Below are 16,994 nucleotides of genomic sequence, written 5' to 3'. Positions count from 1 at the left end.
TAGGAGCGACGGACCAAGTTTTTTGTCCTTCGGGACACATGGTCAATTTGAAACGATACAGAGAAGATTAGCATGGCCCCTGCATAAGGATGACACGCTTTGATAAAGAGAGTATGATGTTTTTTTTGTGGGTTCGAATCTTGGGCAGGACAAAATAATTTTTTTATTTTATAACTTATAGTTATTCAACAGATATTTTTTATTGTTAGATGAACATGCAAAAATCTATAAATCAATATTATCCAGTTGCGGAATCCAACACTATGGGTCGTTTCAATGTACTCTTAAGTCCTCGTATTTTGCTAATGGATGAACCCTTACATCCACCACACAAATAACTTTAAATGGAAGCCTCGGATATTGATTACTGGCGACCAGCCGCTGCAAATTTTCTTTGTACTTATTATTATTAAGATCCTCGGAATATGCCCGCCGATCGGAGATGTTCTGGCCAAGGCGGGCTAACAAGGAAAAGGAGGACGCGGTGATCGAGTCTCGTGCGGGGTATAGTTAACAACGAAGATGACGTAGGAGCTCTACGGCTTGTGTCATCGTCACGACGATCGCGCGTTAAAAAGAAAGAATCAAAGAGTTAGAGAGATACCCAATCAAGTTCGTCTCCACTTCTTCACGGCGCTGCAGACAACGACAGAACCTCGGGCTGGTCAATCAATTTATGAGCGTCACTCACTGGCTTCTCCACATGTCGTGGGCACGCTGACAATACTCCCCCACATCTCACTCCTCGTGCTGTTATCGTCAATGGCTAGTGTTGATCCGAATTCGCCGTCGGTATAATGGAGCCACGACCGCGTTGCTGCCGCGTGCTGCCGCGTGCGCCGTTGTTCGCACAGGTGAAGTAAGTTTTTTGCTGATGCTAATACTGACCGTTTCTGATACTGATACTGTTCACCGGCACCGGATATTCTCTAGATCGGCGCTCGTACTCGTCGAAGTGCTCTCTCCACGCCACTTGCCATCTATCTATCTATCTATCTATATATATATACCCGGTCCTCACCCGTTCCTGCTCAATTCCTCTTTCCATCTTCCGGAGTTCTACTATCTATTCTGTCCCCACATACCATAGCTACCACTGAACTATGATCGCTCGCTCATCCTTCATCCTTGCGGCCATAGCCGCTCTCGTCTCCGCGCAGACACCGCCATCATGTGCTACCACTTGTATCACCAACTCGATGTCCAGCTCCGACTGCCAGTCCGCCAACATCCAGTGTCTCTGTACAAGGTATGTCTGCAATCCTTTCACACTAATCTCCAACACCGCTAGCTGACCGCCCTCCAGCCAGAGCTACATCGACGCCGTCACATCTTGCGTGCAGTCCAGCTGTGCGAGCTCTGACTTTGCCGCCGCCCTCGAATATGCTCAGAGCATTTGCGCTGGTGCCGGTGTGACGCTCTCCATCGACACTGCCACTCTCTCCGAAGCTGCTCAGGCTTCCGATGTTTCGTCTGTCTCCGAATCTGCCACAGTCGAGGTTTCGACTACCGCCTCCGAATCTGTCACTTCCGCAGCGGCGTCTTCGAGCAGCACCGAGTCCTCCCTCGCGACCTCGACCAGTTCTAGCAGTACCTCGTCAAGCTCGGAAACGTCCACTACCACCAGCGCGACCTCGACTGCCACAGGCGCTGCAGCTGCCAAATTCGATCCGATTTCGGTCTCGTTCGCGTGCATTGGTGCCGTGGTCGTCAGCTTCATCGCCGGTGTTGCCTCCTTCGGCTTCTAAATGTTCCATACCTGATCTACCGATTCTCATCAATCCTCCTCATCTGTTGAGCGCTGGCTGATGCTATCCTCTTATCTACTCTTTGGTGGCGATCTTAACTGACTTTTGGTGTATTCACTATTTTTTGTGGCATTAATTGTGCGGGGTGTGTGATGTATATGCCGGAGAATTTCCTGTGTAAGATAAAAATTAGGTTTTAGTGTAAAAACCAACAAAAAAAATACGGTTTCCTCTATCTTCCTTGTGCTCAGCTTGGTTTCTATTATTCTGAATTGTTTCTTCTTAGTTCTTACTACCACGCCTTGTCATCGGCAATCGTCAGTGGAGATTGCTTACTGTATTGCCAACGTTCCCATTGCCAGGTTAGATTGCTTGGTGATCCCGTCCGTTAACCTGCTACCCCTAACCCAATGAACCGCGCATTAGGCCAGAGTTTTTGGGAACAGGCAACGGTCAACGTTGCAGGATAAGTGATGATTATCTGCATCTTACTCTCATTTATGTTGTGCTGCTCTTACTGTAATATACTCTTCCGACAGTATCCTTGCATCCTTAATACGGTCTACTCAATACCTAATATACACATCTACAATACAACCGACAATCAACAGGACAACAAATTGATGCAGTTTCGAAGGGTAATGCACGTGTGATATAACCTCCCGACGATCGCACTAACGCCTATCATCTGGAGTTCCCACTATCTTGAGACCCCCAGGATCACCGGCGTATGCCAGCCAGTACTTTGTCGGATGCCACTCTAACGACGGAACATGAAATGCTGTGCTTCGGGGTACGCTGTACACATATTCGCCACTCTCGACATGCACCTACATGACCATCAGCAATCCAATCAGAGATCCCGTCATAACCCCAAAAAAAACACTTACAATCTCTATCGGCTCGACACCCTCGACCGAAATAGCCATATACGCCCCATCAAACGATATCGAAATACATTTAACCGCCTGGGCGTATTTGCCAAAAGTGCGAACGCAAACAAGTTCCTGCACATCCCAGATACTCACGAGCGAATCGTTAGATCCAAGCGCCATGTACCTACCACAAGGATCAAACTCAAGACACGTAATAGAAGTTCGATGAGCGGTCAAGCTGACCAGCGGATCCTTCCCAATTTCGCCTGTAGAAATGTCGAATGAGTGGAGTGTCACGACACCGGTGCTATATCCTATCGCGAGAACATTCCCCGAAAACGTGACTATCGCACGTGTAATATCGCCGTCCTGCGGTCGCGAGTCCGTGAGTATGCCAGCGCCGGCGACCTGCAACGTAGCGGCATCCAAAACTAGGAGCTTCCGTCCACGCTGCCCAGACACGACAAGCCACCGCCCGTCAGGCGTGAACCTCACAAACACAGGCTCGATCCCGACCATTCCGGTGCGGAAAATCTGCAGAGTACGGTTCAGTCTCGCGTCCCATAACCTTACGGTCCCGTCCGCGGCCGAACACGACACGAGCCGGTCAGAAAAAGTCGGGTCCCACGCCACGCAATCGATCATGCCCGTGTGGCCCTTTAATTCTGTCGAGTACCGCGAATCCGCGCGCTCGGGATTCCATATTCGTATGATATGCGTGCCGTGGATCGGAGATGACACAGCCGCGATGCGATTACCCAGCGCGTTCCATGCAATTGTCCGGAGTGTGGAAGACGATGATGCGCCCCGTGGCGTCGCCGGGCCGAGTTGCTCCCGGTATTCTCGAGTCCGTTGGGTTCGGAAAAAAGTACTCGCTTGGTCGCGTGCCAGAGAAGGGTGGGTTAGAATGGTGGATTGATATTGCATGGCTAGTGATCGCGGTGCAAGAATTTGCCAGTTTGGCACCATAAGTGATCGTCGAGATGCGAGCCGCACTGGCGACTAGGTCACAACTATCACTTCGAGGATGGCCGTTGCATCCGTGCTCTACCAATATTGATATCATGTATTTGTATTTATTAAATTTACCTATCCCATTCACGGAAAACATAAGAAAGTGGGAGTTTAAGACCACGCAAAAATATACACAAAGGAAAGATATTCATACCATAAACAGCATCTGTACTCAAAAAAAGCCATAAATAACCCAATTTTAGAACTAGCACAAAACAAACCTCTATAACTTTGGTCGTGATGTAGATACTATCATACAGCCCACAAGGGATATGTCTACGTTCTCCCTCGGCAACAGCTTTTAATTCTGCTTCTCCTTCAACTTCTTCTGGAACTCGGCGACAAGATCCTTCTGCAACTGTGGCGGCGCCTGAGAATAATGCTTAAACTCCAAAGTAAATTCTCCCTTGCCCTGAGTATTGGCACGCAGAATCGTGGCAAAGCCGAACATCTGGTTTAATGAGCACTCCGCATGCAGCGTGAACTCATCCGACCCCACATCGGTGTCCGTGATCGTTGCATTGCGTTTGTTCATCAAACCGATGATGCTACCCTGGAACTCGAGAGGAGCAGTAATAGCAACGTCCATGATTGGTTCTAAAACAATCGGACGGGCACGCATAAAAGCCTCCCGGAAACCCCAGTATCCGGCTGTGCGGAAAGAGAGTTCGGACGAATCGACGACGTGGATAGCACCATCGTTCACTAGCATGCGTGCACCGAGAACTTTATGACCGATAAGCGGACCCTTCTCGCAAGCCTCCTCGAAACCCTGTTCCGTATTAGCGCATCAATCTAATCGTCCATGCTGACAGATACACTTGCCTTCTGAACTGCAGCTAAGTACTTCTCCGGTATCTTGCCACCCACAATCTCACTCTCGAAAACATTCTCCGCGTCCGCAGACGACAAAATACCCATTATCTTAGCGTACTGACCCGCACCACCGCTCTGTCGCTTATGCGTGTAATCATAGTTGACTTCGTCAAGGATAGCCTCACGGTAGGCAACCTGCGGCATGCCAGTAACACAATCAACATTGTATTCTCTGCGCATGCGCTCGACGTAAATTTCAAGATGCAATTCTCCCATGCCCGAAATCACCGTTTCTTTGCTCTCGGAATCGAAATGGACACGGAAAGTTGGGTCTTCTTTCTGAAATCTGTTGATCGCTTTAGAAAAGTTACCATTATCACGGGACTTTGGCGCAATCGAAAGCGAAATGACAGGCTCAGGAACGAACATCGAAGTCATGGCATAGGAAAGCTCGCCGTCAGTAAAAGTATCGCCAGATGAGCAGTCGACGCCGAAAGTAGCGCAGATCTCACCAGAGTGGACTTCAGTGACGTCCTCCATCTCGTTCGAGTGCATGCGGACCAATCGCGCGAGCTTGGTGCGCTTGCCAGTGCGGGTGTTGACGATGTTCATGCCCTTCTTGATCATCCCTTGATACACGCGGACATACGTGAGCTGGCCGAACTTGCCTTCCTCGAGCTTGAACGCCAGACCGACGAAGGGGAGGTTGCTGTATGGCGGGAGATTGATAGGAGCTTCGCTGTTCGATAAATCGAGAGCGACGTTGGAGACCTCGGACGGATTGGGCAAGTAATCACAGACAGCATCGAGTACAGGCTGGACGGACTTATTGGCCAGAGCAGAACCCATGAGGACAGGAGTGAACTTGCGAGCAATTGTAGCACGACGAATTGCAGCAACGATCTGTTCTGGAGTTGGGACCTCTTCGTTCAAATATATCTCGGCAATTTCATCGTCGACATCGGCAAGGGTCTCAATCAGAACGCTGCGCTTCTCTTCGACAATGTCTTTGAGCTCTTCCGGAACAGATTTCTCGACAATAATCTCACCACGATCACCCTCATGGTAGAGAGCCTTACGGTTAATGATGTCAACCACACCGTCAAGGCCGTCTTCTCTGCCGATAGGAACCTGGACCGCCGCGGCCGCAATCTTCAATTTCTGATTAACCTGCTCAATCGCACGCCACGGATTAGCGCCCATTCGGTCCATCTTGTTGATGAAGGTGATACGGGGAACATTATAACGTCTCATCTGTCTGTCCACCGTAATAGTCTGACTTTGGACGCCAGATACCGCGCAAACAACTAGCACAGCACCATCCAAAACTCGTAAGGCACGCTCGACCTCGATGGTGAAATCGATATGGCCAGGCGTATCGATCAGGTTGAAATGATACTTCTTTGTGTCGCCATTCTCGACTTTGTCCCAGTCACAGTAAGTAGCTGCGGACTGGATAGTAATACCCTTCTCACGCTCGAGATCCATAGAATCCATCTTCGCGCCAACATTGTCCTTGCCTCGAACTTCATGAATGGCCTTAATACGACCAGTATAGTACAACACACGCTCAGTAAAAGTTGTCTTTCCGGAGTCAATGTGCGCGCTAATACCAATATTGCGCATAAGCGACAGTCGCTGCGAGTCCTCTGGTGCGAGCTGTGCGAGAATATCTTCTTGCGACTGCAACTCCGCGACCGGCTCTGTCTCGTCGGACACGGCCTCCGCCGCAGCAGAGGACTGTAACCGTGCGAATTGCTTCGAGAAACCGTTACGTGCCGAGACGCGCGCGAAAAGCGGCCTACTTGCACGAACGCAGACCGGCGCGAACACAGTGTGCGCGACGCCTCCGACGAGCGTGCGCAGCGGGCTCATCTTCGATCGTCTAGTATCTAATTATCGTTCGACTGTCACACACCAATCAGAATTCACTATCCTCGTGTATAATACACCTCGACCCGCTCTAGAAGGGTAGAAGGGCCCCGTTCAGTCGTTGTTGCGGTGGAGATAATATCGACGATACTCGGCCGGCAAGAAAAAATCGGCATTGTCCAAGCTCAAAATGCGCTCGTGTCGGAGGCGTCGGTCCCGTTACGGAATAGCGCTAGCCAATGACAATTCAGGGGGGGTTAGTACCCTAGCCCTGAATCTTCATATGTAAGACCTGGGCAACATTACTTCGAGGCACTGCTTGTGGTTTCCTCATGAGGCTCATTGTGATTAATGCAATAATAAACGAAACAGCAATCGACTGTAATAAATTCTGCTCGTTCGTGTTTGCTGAATCTGAATGTAGATGGAAGATGCCGTGTGTACGCTAAAGTTAAGATATCAGACCCAGACTGACAACTACAAAATCTCAGACACACCTGAGTTCTTCGCCGTCGATATCATCTAATCGACAGGGATTACTATTTATTTTGCTCGCATTGGTAGTTGATACAATAATTAGTGACAAATAGGGAATCGATTCTCCGAGAATTAGTCGTCAAGGCGAAAACAAAGAACTATTGGACTAAGTGCCATACACACGTAAGTGGAGACATATAACTAAATCGAAGCCAAATATAACCATTATTTACAAAGAGCGGAGTCGTCCATGTATATCTCAAACAACTCATCACAAGAATCATCGCACACCACACCCACCTAATATACGAGATAGGACCGTATTACCTATTAACAACACGAACAAACCCTTAAAATTCCGAAACAAAGCAATACTCCAGTTCCTCTGTTTACCTTTCTCTTCCGACCAATAATCACATCCGTACATAAACACACTTATAAATTACATCATAATAATAACACTATCTGCCGACAACCAATTACAGCTGGGGATTGTACCTGCCGCTTTGAAGATAGCTAGCCAAGGAGAAATCCATCGTAATCCCTATGTCAGAGGGGGTCCACGGTTTCGGAGAAACCGAGTTCACAGTTTCACTCGTAGCAGCAGAAGAGACACCACCCATATCGAAATTCGGCACCATCGTATCCAGACCATTCACTCCGTTTGCTCCCATTCCAGCAGTTACTTGCTGTTGCATGATACGATGTCCTTCGTCTTGCTGCTGTTGTTGCTGCTGCTGACGTAATTGTCCCTCCTGCTGGAACTGCTGCTTGAGAACATGCTGCTGTTGCTCGACTTGTTGACTCTTCAGTGCCCGTTGCCGTTGGTCGTGAAGTTGGAGTAGCCGCTGCTGCTCTTCCTGTAGCTCCTTCAATCGTAGAGTCAAAACTGGATCAGGACCAGAGGATGCCATATCTATATCTTATTCCCCATTAGTTCCTGTGTCGACTAATTCAGCCTGGCAAAATCATACCTAGTGGCTGCGCTGTGAACGCTGGCGTCACTGAACCCATGCCAACTGTCTCCGCATGACCTGGAAAGTGCCGGATTTGATGTGCTGCAGACGGTACCTGTTGTGACAGAGGCGAGACACTGCTGGGATCACTATGAAACATACTACCGTCACTCATTTCAACATCGTTCCCGGTGGTACTTGCACTACTACTCGTCGGCGGCCAGGATCCCAGAGGGAAACGCGGAACGCCACCATTATCACCGATATCAGCCGGGCCATTGGGCACTGAGTCTGCAGATTTCAGCTCTCGAGAGTATGGGCTAGCCCTGTTACTGTTCTTCTGATGCTTTAGAACTTGGGGGTGCACAACTCCAATCGAGCCGTGGTCAAAACCAGGGGGAATATCACCCGGAGGTGAGGCTTGGGAAATATCTGAGTGTACCTCAGAGTCCGAGAGTGTGGATATGTTCGATAGAGGAGATGGCTTACCAGCAGCACATTCTTCTAGCACGATACATCCTTCGTCGAGCAGGTTCGCCATGTCCACTTCGAGTTGCATTAGAAAAGATTGAGCGATCGGTACGTCCTCCTTCATGTTATCCAAGGCTGTAAGCAGAAAGTCGAGTCGCGCCCTTGTGGCAGGATCAAGCCCAAGCCCATCAGGTGATGTCCGCAATCCCTGCACGAAACACCGCGCCGCAATATAGACACAGAAACTCATAAACGCATTAAATGCTGTCATATCAAAATGGGAGCAGCTCTGCATAACCTTCGCAATTTCCGATGCCGCCTGCAGACAACGTTGCTTGCTTGTTTCGAACTCCGACTGATGAGTAGGCGACTTCCGTGTTCGGAATATCGTGGCTTGATGGAGGCAAATAGTACTAGCATGGATAGACATAATGAGCTCAGCGCTTGGTGGTGACATTGGACCCATGGGCCGTTTGATGTGGTTTGGTAGTGAGAACATGATAGTGTGAATAGTGTTGTCGAGATATCTGAACCGCTCAAAGAAATTTGGCGGAATACTACCAAGCCCACCCGCGGTTGCATCACCACGGTGCAAGTGTGAATGAATTCGCCCAAACATCGCAACAACGAGAATATGACCAGCAAACACAGACAACTTACGGACGAACTTGGCACCAGTCGGATCAAGAGCAGTCGATAGCGAGCAAGTTGTCTCTTCGACACCATTATCAAACGCGGCCTCGCTCGCTGGTAAGTTCGTTGCAATATCAATCTCGTCTAATGTCAGAGGCCAACCGGTTCCAACACTAGCATACCGATCTGCGCAGAAAGCGCACCAAAATGTTCGCCGCCGTTCTTCAATTTCAATCCAATCCGATGGCGGTGGAAGACAATGCTTAACGTTAGTTGAATAGCTGTCCATGATGTTGGCCTGTAGCATTATTGCTGATCGGCACGCTATACCGGCTGACAACCACGCGCGGGGGAAAAACATTACTTTATATTCATATAAAGCGACCAAAATCCAAGCTTGTGTAAACGCTAAGGCCGCAATGTTTTCGCCATGACCGCGCATCTGAACTTGCTCGAGGTATTTGCGAGTGCGAGTGTAGAACACTTCGGCATATTGCCGATACTTGGGCGACATTGAGGCCGCCGTTGTCCAAACTGCATAACGTAGGTACAATGGTGGTTGGAGATGAGGCGGATAGTTGAGAGATGCAATGTATCGTGGTCTGTGTATCATAGGAATGAACTCATGATATCTTTCAAAGTATATAGTGTGAAGTTCGTTCATCATAGATTGCGGTGGCAATGGCTCGTCCATGCCAAGCGCCATCAATTCGAAGATATTTTCTGTAGCTCCCAGTGTGTCCATTGCAGACAGATCGATGTCATTCCCAAGATTGATCGCTCCAAACTCGTCTGGAAGCACGCTTTGTTGAGCAGACAAATTCGTCTGCGGTGCACCGGTCAGTGGATTCTGTGCGGGAGACGTGGATATTGACTGCGGAAGGTGCGCTGACGAAAGGTGGGACAGGTTTGCGGGCCCACGCGATATCGTGGTGATTGGCGTAGGAACTGAAGGGACCTGTGGAGTAGTACCATTGGGATTGAGTAATCCCTCCACATGCGCTATTCACTCGATTAGATACCTAATGGATCATTTCATAAACCGTTCAAATAGCCTACCTAGTCTCTCCTCCAACATCTTGACATAACCTCGCTTCGGTCCCGACTTCCGTCGCGTCTCTTCGTATACGCAATTGTGCTGCAACCTTGCGCAAGTTCCGCAAGCAGGCCGAGCTCCATCACATCGTAGCTTCCTCTTCCTGCAGATCACACATGCAATCCTTTTGGACAGTGGCACGCTCTGTTGAGGCTTGGGCCGTTCATTAGGCTCATTATATGAAGCAGGATCAGTGTTCATGGGACCTTGAGCGGGAGAATTGTACTCTGAGGATCCATCAGAGTCTGACGCTTTCACGGCGGACATGTTGTCGAACGGCTCAAACAGCGCTTTAAATACGCCTGCGTTAAAGGAAAAAGGAATGACGAAAAAGGCGTCAGCAGAGTTCGTGGGAAGAGAAACCAGAAGTCTGAGTCTGTTACAGAATTCAAGATTGTGAAAAGGGAGCTTTGTGCGGAACGTCAATTGTCAGCGTCGGCTCGCATACTCCCCAGTCACAGAATAATTTCACCATCAGACCTAGCCCTAAATGAGAGCTGCATTACTAATCCCCATTGTGAATATCTCCAGCAACCGCCGCCGCATCTCTGCTTTCGTATTAGCAAGACCACTCATACATGGTGAAGAAATAAGACAATATGAGTACCCTTAACCTGGAACTTATGGACATCTGAGGCCTCAGCCGTATTCTTTAAGGTTTAATTATTTGTTTGCTCTAACTTCATTCGTACTGGTCCAGTCGCTCCGGAGTCTTCTGTCTTCTGTCTAGATTACGTTGACTTGCTTGCTGCATGCTTACAACCAGTTTAGTCGACATTACTGCAAAACATGCCAGCGTATCCTTTACTCTACATCTTCCCAATTGTCGGCACATATGCAGTACTAACCGACAATAATAACGGCGTAATGACAAAAATAGCGGTCGTGGGAATTCTTCTATTATTTTTCCCGTCAGTGGATCTATACCTGCACTCACGACGGAAACGCGGCATTCCCGACAATTTTAAATACAATTCGAGCGGGAGTGAAGGAGAGGACGGCGAGTTGGACGCAGCAGACGACACTGACGATGACGAAATATGAAAGTGACCAAGTAGCCTCAAAGGCATGAAGTAGTGATTTCTGCGAATTCTATATGAGGTATGCACATGTGTGTTGGTTGATACCACAATTAGCACCGTTCTGCAAATATTGGCCAGCCTGGACGTTGCTAGATGGTCGCAGCATATCATATCGACGGTATACTGGTGGGTTGCGGCGAAATGAGCTATTTGTACCATATTTATGCCTTGTGTGGGACCGCTAACATTAACGCGATGTCATTTAGTGGATGAGGCAACTAATAACGGCGATACAGTATCGTATCATCTTTAGATTATGTCATACACGGATATCAAGCAATCAAACTAGTGGTCACATATGCGAAACTCCAAGCAACGCGAATCAATAATACCTCAAGCAAGCAAAAATTACGCCAGGAGCACCAAACAAAAAATAACGAGATCACACTTGATATCCTGGAATAAAAGAGAGAATTACAATGACGCCGCTCTTGTTGCCAAAGACACAGATGACGTGGGCACAACCGTAGTGGAATTATGATTGGGCAGCTGGTACTGTATGCGTCCATCATGCTCCATAATTACGGTTAAAAGTAGATCTACACATTTAAATTTAGAGCACAATTGACGAATACATTCTCACTTGTATTAAACGGCCACCAAACGCCGGATTTTGAACATTACGAACAAAAAGCCGAGATCTGGTGGTTCCATCCTGCATGCCATCTGACAGAGCCAGATGGCAAGGAGACAAGGCTCAGCGCACAGCTACCCTCCCCGAAAGGCGAATAGCTGTGCTCGCATATGTATAGATCTCCTAACGAGAATCTATACGAGAATCTATAGAAAGGAACATCCATTTGGACAAGGCGTAGGGAAATCCTCCGGGCAAAACAAAAACCCAATGGGAAAACAAATAATCCCGGAGGTAAAACCTAACGCTGTTCCTTATGAGCCTGTAAAGGCTCCCCTCTTGACGCCTGTCGACAAGGCGTCGCTGGGACCGGTAGTGGACCAACTGGCTTGGTTCTCCTTGGACTACTCCGGTTCCAGACTGCCCTCTGACCCCCTGTAGCGCTCGCATTTGCTTGAAGAGGATCTCAGCCTGTCACAGACTCCCCTCTAGACGCCTTGTCGACAACGCGAAGCTGGAACCGGTAGCAGGACAAAGTGGCCTGGTTCTCGCCGTCTTCGACTTACTCCGGTTCCAGACTGCCCTCTTGCCCCCTGTCGAGAAGCGTCGCCGGAACCGGAAGTGGGACCAAGTGGCTTGGTTCTTGCCGTTTTGGACCCACTGCGTTTCCGCAGACCGCCCTCTAGCCCCCTGTAGAGAACGCGTCGCCGGAACTGGTAGTGGACCAAGTGGCTTGGTTCTCGCCAGCTTGTGCTTACTCCGGTTCCAGCCTACCCTCTTGCCCACTGTCGAAACGCTCGCCGGAACTGGATCCGACCAAAATTGTTTTGGTCATCGCCGTAACGCCCCATTATTGGACCCAGTCCTGCGACGCGCTTGCCCGTTATTGTCTATTGCCTTCGGAAAATTAGCCATATGACCATATTGTACGCATTGTAAAAACTACTCACGTGCGTTTAAAGAGGATCTCAGCCTGTCACAGACTCCCCTCTCGCCTTGTAGGAACAGCAACAGCAACAGCAGCAGCAGCAGCGGGAACAGGTGGAGATATTTATAACCAGAGTGATTATTCCCCGCTCTCTGAGTCTGGGCAAGACAGTCCGAGCGCGATTGTGTTACACAGTCTCAATCAGGTGGAGATATTTATTTATAGACAGACGAGTGACGCAGAAGTCAGCAATAGCCCCTGTCTGCCAGAAGCCCCGTGTAAAACGCGTGTAAAACGCGTGTTTGCTTGTTAGTCGCGACGCGTCCGAGCAAAGTTGTGGGAGAGTGATTTGTTTAGTGGAGACTGGACAGTGCGCGCGTGTCTCGTGTAATGGGGCACAACTGCATCGATATTACATCACATGCCCACCAATCTCGCTAGATGTAACTTACTGTAACACCAAACCCCTCGCCTTACTCAGACGTCCCATGTGCACTGTCAGGCCCCTGACCGGAGTCACCACCTGAGCCGCGCTCTCTTCCTTCAGTGGCGGCCGTACCGAGAAGTCGCAGAGCCTCGCACGAAATACGGAACAAGGAACGGCAATCTCAACTGAACAAACCACTCAATGTCTCAATCTCGAACTACCCGTAACACGATTTCACTAGTCGCCAGACCGCGGGCTACGCCGCCTCCCCTTCTTTTTCTCTCTCTCTCTTTTCGCCAGACCGCAGGCTCTTTCTGTTCTCTGGGTCTCTCGTCTGATTATAAACACCTCCGCCTGTCCCCGCTGCTCCTGTTCTGATCTGATTTTTCTATCTACCCTCTCGCACACGTCCCCACCTAATATACTTTTATTCATCACGTACTCCTTCGCACGCCTATACCCATGGTTAAACAACAGACAAGACAACAACAACAGCAGCAGCAGGAGCAAAAGAAATGTCCTAGGCCATTCTGGAACAGCGTTTCAGAACAAGTCAGCAAGCAACTGTGGTTGCCTTCTTCTTCCCTCGACGCCAACGCGTGGGGCTCGGAGACAATTGCCCACGGTTGGGCCAATTGTCTGCGGTGGTCTTCAGGTGTTGATGTCCGCGATGACCTTAACTGGTCGGTGGATGAAGAGGACGTGGAGCGATCGGCAAAGAAGCCGAAATTATCCAAGTCCGCTAAGGAGCCCGTGGGGAAGGCCAAAAGGTACAGATTGTACCCCACGGCAGAGGAGAAGAGGATCCTGGTGGAGTGGATTGGGGCGGCGCGTTGGACATACAACGAATGTCTGCGCGCCATAATGGATGAGGGTGTCCCTAGATCGAAGAAGGCGTTGAGAGCCAGGGCGATCAACAAGGAGGCGATAGAGTTGTTGAACAAACCCTGGCTCGAGGAGACACCTTACGACATCCGGGACGCTGCGATGGATGACCTCCTGAAGGCATTTGCGTCGGGAGTAGCTAGGTACAAGAACGATAAGAAGGCGTTCCAGATCCGGTACCGGTCTCGACAAAAGTGCTTCCAGGAGAGCATCGTTATCCATAGCAAACACTGGCTGCGGTGCAGTGGGAAGTGCGCCTTTCTTCGGCACATGAAGAGCGCCATAAAACTTCCTGAGAAGCTGCTTTATGACAGCAGGCTGGTGATGGAAAGGCTTACAGGCCACTTTTATCTGTGCGTGCCCAGGCCACTAGAGGAGGTGGAAGGCCCTGCAGGAGTTCCTCGGGTCATGTCCTTGGATCCCGGTGTACGGACGTTTCTGACGGGGTACAGTCCGGGAGGCGAGATACTTGAACTGGGGAAGGCCGACATTGGCCACATCTACCGGTTGTGTCACCGGATGGATGCCCTGCAGAGCCGGTGGTCAGTGAAGGGGCTAGAGTACAGGAAGAAGCGGCGGATGAAGAGGGCAGCTGCAATTATCCGGCGACGGATAAGGAACCTGGTGGATGACCTGCATAGCCGGACTGCCAAATTCTTGTGCAGTTCGTACAATCTGGTCGTTTTGCCAAAGTTCGAGACGCAGCAGATGGTGACAGGCAGAGGGCGTCGCAGGATTGGGTCCAAGACGGCGAGAGCCATGGCCAGTTGGTCCCACTTCCGATTCCAGCGACGCCTTCTAAACAAGGCAAGGGAGTACCCCTGGTGCCGTGTTGTGCTGGTCAGCGAGGCCCACACAAGCAAGACCTGCGGAGCATGCGGGCATCTGAACGACGTCGGCGGTAGCAAGGAGTTCAGATGCGCCCAATGCGGGTATGTGTGCGACCGAGACATCAACGGGGCGAGGAACATTCTGGTGAGGTACTGCACCAAACTTGCAAGTGGGGAGTCTGTCACGGACTGAGATCCTCTTGAAGGCACATGCGAGTAGCGTGCGTTGACGCTTTGACGCTTGTGTATGTTCCCATGAGCCCTAAACCATCGCCTCAGATCCTGCGGCTCGTTGAGCCTGTACTGTATATCATTCCATCCCGTTAACCTGCATCCCGCGGTTGGTTGTTTGTAGGCCCTCCACCCAAATGCCTTCGCCAGCCCTAATCTCCGACGGATTGGACGCGGTCCCCGGTGCCCTTTTTGGGTATTGTGTTCTTCGTCCGACTTGGTAAGATGTCTGTCGGCTAATGGCACTAGCAGAGCCATTTTGGAGGTCGGCACGCCTTACTGATGAGGATATCCCCCTCTTTTCCCAATTGTACCTCCCAAGCAAGATGTTTCTGCAACCAATATAGTGATGTGTTAGGACAGCTTGTGTGGCTGTGCCCGGCTACTTAGTCGATCCCGAGCGCATCCGTTGTTGCCTTGGCAGAGGCGTCACACAGTATAAGGTCCGTGGAACTTCAGCATTTCATATTAACAATGCGACTGACTCTTCTCGCCGCAGCAATTGTCCTCGTTCGAAGGAAATATCAAGCTCGCTCCACCTTGTTTCCTTTATCAGTGTCGACTCCGGTTACGTCTGGCACTGCCTCGTTCCCATCATATTACCTCAACGGCGAACTTGACAATTTTTACCTCAATCTACCGCTACGACCTTAATTTGTTGTGTCTGGTTATGCATTTTTTGGTTTGATTCGCTTTTTTTTTGATTTGCATGCGTGTATAATATGGTTATGAGTCTGTACATATTTGCTTTTGCATACATTTTCTTTGTAATTGCTTTGTTTATAAGTAAGCCTTTCGGTACCAGAGTAATAAAAGTCGAATAGAGCTACATGCGGTAGCATACCCTGATTGCGGTGAGGTGGGGCGGCGCTGGCCTCCGCCTTTGCTTACATTCTCGGCGTGGTAGTCTTCCAATAACGCAGTCAAATTTGCCTTGACTACCTCTGCTTGACTAAATCAAATATTAGACATGTCCATCATAATTAATGAGCAAACCTCTTAAAACATACTTGTCCTCATACTCTCTTTCTTGCTCGTACTCTGGCGGACGGGATTGCGCTCGCTTTAGCGAATCCATACGGGTCCGCGGTCGCTTGCTTACAGCTTTAATGGCAATGATATTTGACCTGCCGCACTGCTTCGACGTCGATATCAGCGTTGGGAGAACAAATCTGATAGTCTATGGAGTCATTAGCTCACATCCGTGTAATGCCAGCTTAATTGTTGAATTCACCTGCTCCTCGTTGTCGGCGCTGTTGAAAATAACAAGATCCAGCCGACTCTCTCGACACAAAAGCTTCTGCATAACGTCTTCAACATGAGCATTATCCTTATCGCTCGAATCACTATTGCCAGCAAGATATATCAGATTAATATCACGGATCCTTGACTTCGCTCGCTGGAATGAGGCAGACTCGTTCGGTCGTCCATAGACATAAACTCGACAATGCGAGCTGATAAACTGCAAAAAAATAAAATCAAGACCGACGGTGGAGCCGACGATTAAAATCACTGCGTCCTCCGGCAGCATACTGACTGCCCCTAAATGCAATAATAAGCTACTACCGATATAATGATAAGTGAATTAAAGTGCGGGGTATGGGCAGGTGAAGATGGCAATAGATGCAGCGGACAAAGCGTGGGGAACCAGGCGCTTTAACACAAGTTCACGGATTTCACTAAACGTGAGACGCCAATATTTCTCAGATGCTACAGGACCTGCAGACGAGATGCAGACACACAAGACCTTGAGAATCAGAGGCGCTAGATCGTGACATCCATGCTTTGGAATCAGCTCTTCGAAACAAAATCCCCGAGAATGATTCTAATACACGCAGATCCATTTTCAGGTGGCACGATACGAGCACTTAGCTCGTGATCGGCCGGCATTCGGAGAGAAAACGGAGACAGAGGTGGCGTGGTTGCCTGATGAGTGTAGCTCGTGAGACGCCGCTCAAACGATGGCCTGATTTTCGAGCGATTCAACGGAACAACGTGAAACTCTATTTTCAGGGGGTAGCTCGATATCCTTTAATTCTGCTGCTAAGAGTTCATAATTAGTGCCTGCAGCAGAAGCAG

At 49.5% G+C, this 16,994-nt stretch overlaps 8 protein-coding genes across 8 annotated transcripts; 4 read left to right on the top strand and 4 right to left on the bottom strand.

Moving 5' to 3' along the window:
• Positions 1 to 784: 784 nt before the first annotated feature.
• V1513DRAFT_66378 (uncharacterized protein) lies at positions 785 to 2,011 on the top strand. Its single transcript, XM_066900578.1, has 2 exons — positions 785 to 1,249; positions 1,307 to 2,011. Exons 1-2 carry the CDS (start codon positions 1,104 to 1,106, stop codon positions 1,746 to 1,748), a joined length of 588 nt encoding a protein of 195 aa, XP_066753462.1. The 5' UTR covers positions 785 to 1,103; the 3' UTR covers positions 1,749 to 2,011.
• A 411-nt stretch (positions 2,012 to 2,422) lies between these two features.
• Positions 2,423 to 3,550, bottom strand: V1513DRAFT_379503 (WD40-repeat-containing domain protein; the record flags this gene model as incomplete). Its single annotated transcript, XM_066895015.1, has 2 exons — positions 2,423 to 2,578; positions 2,639 to 3,550. The coding sequence occupies 2 exons, from the start codon at positions 3,548 to 3,550 to the stop codon at positions 2,423 to 2,425; spliced, it is 1,068 nt and encodes a 355-aa protein (XP_066753461.1).
• Positions 3,551 to 3,679: 129 nt separating this feature from the next.
• On the bottom strand, positions 3,680 to 6,479 carry V1513DRAFT_444864 (P-loop containing nucleoside triphosphate hydrolase protein). The gene is made up of 2 exons (XM_066898025.1): positions 4,463 to 6,479; positions 3,680 to 4,409 (listed from the first exon to the last, which is right to left on the bottom strand). Exons 1-2 carry the CDS (start codon positions 6,326 to 6,328, stop codon positions 3,939 to 3,941), a joined length of 2,337 nt encoding a protein of 778 aa, XP_066753460.1. The 5' UTR covers positions 6,329 to 6,479; the 3' UTR covers positions 3,680 to 3,938.
• A 399-nt stretch (positions 6,480 to 6,878) lies between these two features.
• V1513DRAFT_444863 (fungal-specific transcription factor domain-containing protein) lies at positions 6,879 to 10,429 on the bottom strand. Its single transcript, XM_066898024.1, has 3 exons — positions 9,922 to 10,429; positions 7,777 to 9,864; positions 6,879 to 7,724 (listed from the first exon to the last, which is right to left on the bottom strand). Exons 1-3 carry the CDS (start codon positions 10,223 to 10,225, stop codon positions 7,282 to 7,284), a joined length of 2,835 nt encoding a protein of 944 aa, XP_066753459.1. The 5' UTR covers positions 10,226 to 10,429; the 3' UTR covers positions 6,879 to 7,281.
• Positions 10,430 to 10,747: 318 nt separating this feature from the next.
• Positions 10,748 to 11,002, top strand: V1513DRAFT_425289 (uncharacterized protein; the record flags this gene model as incomplete). The annotated part of the gene is made up of 1 exon (XM_066896117.1): positions 10,748 to 11,002. The coding sequence occupies one exon, from the start codon at positions 10,748 to 10,750 to the stop codon at positions 11,000 to 11,002; it is 255 nt and encodes an 84-aa protein (XP_066753458.1).
• A 655-nt stretch (positions 11,003 to 11,657) lies between these two features.
• V1513DRAFT_444857 (uncharacterized protein) lies at positions 11,658 to 12,606 on the top strand. Its single transcript, XM_066898023.1, is given in 6 exon segments — positions 11,658 to 11,697; positions 11,714 to 11,751; positions 11,764 to 11,800; positions 11,813 to 12,051; positions 12,077 to 12,533; positions 12,565 to 12,606. The coding sequence occupies 2 exon segments, from the start codon at positions 11,885 to 11,887 to the stop codon at positions 12,531 to 12,533; spliced, it is 624 nt and encodes a 207-aa protein (XP_066753457.1). The 5' UTR covers positions 11,658 to 11,697; positions 11,714 to 11,751; positions 11,764 to 11,800; positions 11,813 to 11,884; the 3' UTR covers positions 12,565 to 12,606.
• Positions 12,607 to 13,179: 573 nt separating this feature from the next.
• On the top strand, positions 13,180 to 15,087 carry V1513DRAFT_444848 (putative transposase DNA-binding domain-containing protein). Its single transcript, XM_066898022.1, is given in 2 exon segments — positions 13,180 to 14,913; positions 14,924 to 15,087. 1 exon segment carries the CDS (start codon positions 13,432 to 13,434, stop codon positions 14,875 to 14,877), a length of 1,446 nt encoding a protein of 481 aa, XP_066753456.1. The 5' UTR covers positions 13,180 to 13,431; the 3' UTR covers positions 14,878 to 14,913; positions 14,924 to 15,087.
• A 608-nt stretch (positions 15,088 to 15,695) lies between these two features.
• V1513DRAFT_431591 (uncharacterized protein) lies at positions 15,696 to 16,446 on the bottom strand (the record flags this gene model as incomplete). Its single annotated transcript, XM_066896384.1, has 3 exons — positions 15,696 to 15,867; positions 15,926 to 16,095; positions 16,150 to 16,446. The coding sequence occupies 3 exons, from the start codon at positions 16,444 to 16,446 to the stop codon at positions 15,696 to 15,698; spliced, it is 639 nt and encodes a 212-aa protein (XP_066753455.1).
• Between the last annotated feature and the right edge of the window lie 548 nt (positions 16,447 to 16,994).

Source organism: Lipomyces chichibuensis (assembly GCF_038497645.1).
Source record: "Lipomyces chichibuensis strain CBS 12929 unplaced genomic scaffold V1513scaffold_16, whole genome shotgun sequence".
NCBI classification, from domain to species: Eukaryota; Fungi; Ascomycota; class Lipomycetes; order Lipomycetales; family Lipomycetaceae; genus Lipomyces; species Lipomyces chichibuensis.
This window is presented reverse-complemented; position numbering and strand designations above follow the sequence as displayed.